At 32.6% G+C, this 3,132-nt stretch overlaps 1 protein-coding gene across 2 annotated transcripts in view; it reads left to right on the top strand.

Moving 5' to 3' along the window:
• LOC136084018 (uncharacterized) overlaps positions 1-1,848 on the top strand; it is a 5,775-nt gene extending 3,927 nt beyond the window's left edge. For both annotated transcript variants that reach the window (XM_065804034.1, XM_065804035.1), the window contains exons 2-6: positions 1-106; positions 248-347; positions 632-1,202; positions 1,279-1,477; positions 1,627-1,848. The exon at positions 1-106 is cut by the window's left edge. In XM_065804034.1, the coding sequence (XP_065660106.1) occupies positions 1-106; positions 248-347; positions 632-1,202; positions 1,279-1,477; positions 1,627-1,820 (1,170 nt within the window). In that variant the 3' untranslated portion in view covers positions 1,821-1,848. The remainder of the gene's footprint in view (positions 107-247; positions 348-631; positions 1,203-1,278; positions 1,478-1,626) is intronic.
• Positions 1,849-3,132: the final 1,284 nt, after the last annotated feature.

Below are 3,132 nucleotides of genomic sequence, written 5' to 3'. Positions count from 1 at the left end.
TGGCCACAATATGTTAGTGATGCAAGAATTAAAAAATCAAGCAAAGCCGGGGAGATCCCAGATGACACCTGGTCAAAGCACACTATTTCCATCATGTATAGAACAGGTATAATCTTTTAAAACTTTTTTTTTCAGAAAGTAAGAGATTTGTATAATTAGTGGGCAAACTAAGTTAAACCATCTTCAGATAATATTAAAACCACCTCTCAAATATTTATGAAATTAAATAAAATTATTTATTATTCAGAAACATATGAAAAAGCTTGTAAAAAATTGGTGGTTGCGCAAGATACTTCAGATTTACAAACAGAAGATGAAGAGCATAAGACACAAAGCCGCCAAAAAAGGTTTATGTTTTAACAGTTTTTTGATTTTATGGAAATATTTTTAATGATGTTTTTCTCTTATTATTCATTTTCTTACTTGAGAATTGTTTATTTTTATTATTTTTTACTTATTTTTTTAATACCTTTTTGTCTAGTTTTTTGTTTGTTTTATCTAGTTTCAATAGAATTTCTGCACAGTTTATAAAACTAGAATTTAGTAGATAAGAATTTCTTGTATTTAATAAAAAATTCTCATTTCTAAAACATTAACTTATTTTCTGCATTAACTTACTTTTTTTTTCCAGAAAGAACGATTACTGGTATTATGAGGACGAGAGTGATAATGACACAAATAAATTTAATAACAGCTATAAGCAAAGCAAAGCTAAGATGACAAAGTTATTGAAGAGACACATTCTACCTGAAGCTCCTAAAATATCATTGGCAATACCAAACCAACTGGTTCGAAATGATATACTTACTAATAGAGTAACTTCTCCAGGTTTATTAACATCTTCACCAAATAATAATACAGATCAATTGTCATCAGTAACAAATGGTCAATTCAATTTCGAGAAAGCAACACAACCCATATTTAAAAAAAATACATTTAATGATCCTGTCGTTCCTTCTACATCTTTGAACATTTTGCCAACTGATATAACATCATTAGTAAATGTTGTTATGGAGATCAAAGTTTGCTTGAAAGATCTTCAACGTCAAACTGAAATTAATACAAAATTGCTGCAAAGTTTAACTGCGGGGGAAAATGATAAAGGAATTTTTGATAAGCTACACTTACCTCTTAACGACTTAAAAGAGCTGAATACACTTGAAGAGCTCATACAGAACGATAAGACAGTATTTTCAAACTTAGTAAGTAAATTGTTTTAAATATTAATAAACATAATAAAATATTTTGCTACAAAGTATTTCCAATCTTTATATATAGGTTATTGCTGTAGCTAGCAAAGGCGGATACAACCTGAAAGATGCTGTAAGAAGAATGTCTGCTTCTCTATTTACAAATCAACTTTGTTGTCAGCTTAATTGGACCGGTGGTCAACGTAAAGGAAGTGAAGCTGACCTTAAATTGGATATAAAAAATAAATTTGGATTAAAAGAATCGCAGTGTAGGCGTGTACTTGAAAGTGAGTTGATTTTTGTTTATGCAGGTATATTAGCATGCCTTTCTGAGAAAATGTCATTTGTTTTGTCGGAGATAATTTTATAGGTTATAAAATAATTGTAAACTTGCTATTTTTATTTTAAAATCTCTTACGCGTATATTTATTTTAAGGAGCCGTGCTAAGGAATCCGCCTACAAGTACAGTTAGTGAGTGTGATTTTCAAAAAGAAATTGTACGATTTTTACGAGGAGCGCCAGACCGAAATGGTGGGAGGCAAGCGCGAGCAATCGTAAGTGTTAAAAGAAGAACTTTTATCGAAAAGAGAATAGCTGATATCGACAATGATGACGAACCGCAAGAATAAATTTTATATCTTAATAATAGCATTATTTTAGTTTCATGACTAATTTTTTACTATTTTATTCGAATTCGCTCCCTCGAAGTGCAAAAATGCTATAAAATTAGTGCAACATACAATGTTGACCAACATACATTGCTGCACCGCGAGGTGCAACAATGCTATAAAATTAGTGCAACATACAATGCTGCTTTGCCGCCGAAGAACCGCCATAGGAGCTATAAGAAAAGTAAGCAGTGGTACAGGCACGGGGCGCCTAAGCTGGGCCAGCATATTTAGCCGACGCCGGAAACGCGGTGGTCCAAGGAAGGTTTGTTTTCGGGGATTCTGCCGGTTCGATGATGGCCCATCAGTGGCTTGTGGATGGTGGGCCGCCATAGAACCGATGAGCAAAATGCAGCGGCACCGGCACCGGACGCCAGCGTCGTGCCAGCATATAGTGTCGACGGCGGCAACACGGCGGTCCGATAAAGGCATGTTTGCTGGGTAGCTTTTTTAGTTGCACGTATCCGTTGTTCGGCACGGCTCAGCCTGCCACATTAAAGCGTGTTGTTGTTATAATAGCCGGAAGAGAAGACACAGCCACAAATTTTTTTGGGGTGATTATAAACTGTTTGATTATGGGGTGGTTATAAATTGTTAGGAAGGGTCAGTGTTTGAGAGTAAAAAGCGTAGATTGGGTGGAAAGTAATTAATTGAAATCGATGAGATTTTTGGTGAAAATTGGAGATTTACTCCACCCTTGCAATAAGCCAGGGGAGAGAACTAATTATGTGGTATTATTATTGCACACTGACTATAAAACGCGGTACATAAAAAATAGATAAAATAGACAGTAAATAAACGTACCAAATTTAATTTAATTGTCTAAATGACGTTTTTTTACATTCCGCGCCGGTTGGGTGTTTTTAAACAGTTGCAACGACCTCATAGGCATTTATCTCCGAGCTAGAAAAAATACAAGTATTCAAATTTAATTTAAAAAGATTTGTTTTAATAAAAATTTTATTTGAATAGAATTTTATTTGAACTAAAAAGTTAGTCGGTCAACTTTAGTAAACTAAAACATTAGTTGACTAATTTTAGTTAACTAAAATGTTAGCCGACTAATTTTAGTTAACCAAAAAAATTAGTCGGGTATTTTTGGTTAACTAAAAAGTTAGCCGACTAATTTTAGTTAGACTAAAAAGTTAATCGACTAATTTTAGATAGACTAAAATTAGTCGATTAACTTTTTAGTCTAACTAAAATATATATATATATATATATATATATATATATATATATATATATATATATATATATATATGTATATATA

This window comes from Hydra vulgaris, chromosome 08, assembly GCF_038396675.1.
Source record: "Hydra vulgaris chromosome 08, alternate assembly HydraT2T_AEP".
NCBI lineage: Eukaryota > Metazoa > Cnidaria > Hydrozoa > Anthoathecata > Hydridae > Hydra > Hydra vulgaris.
Note: the sequence above shows the minus strand (reverse complement) of the source record. Positions and strands in the feature narration are given on the sequence as shown.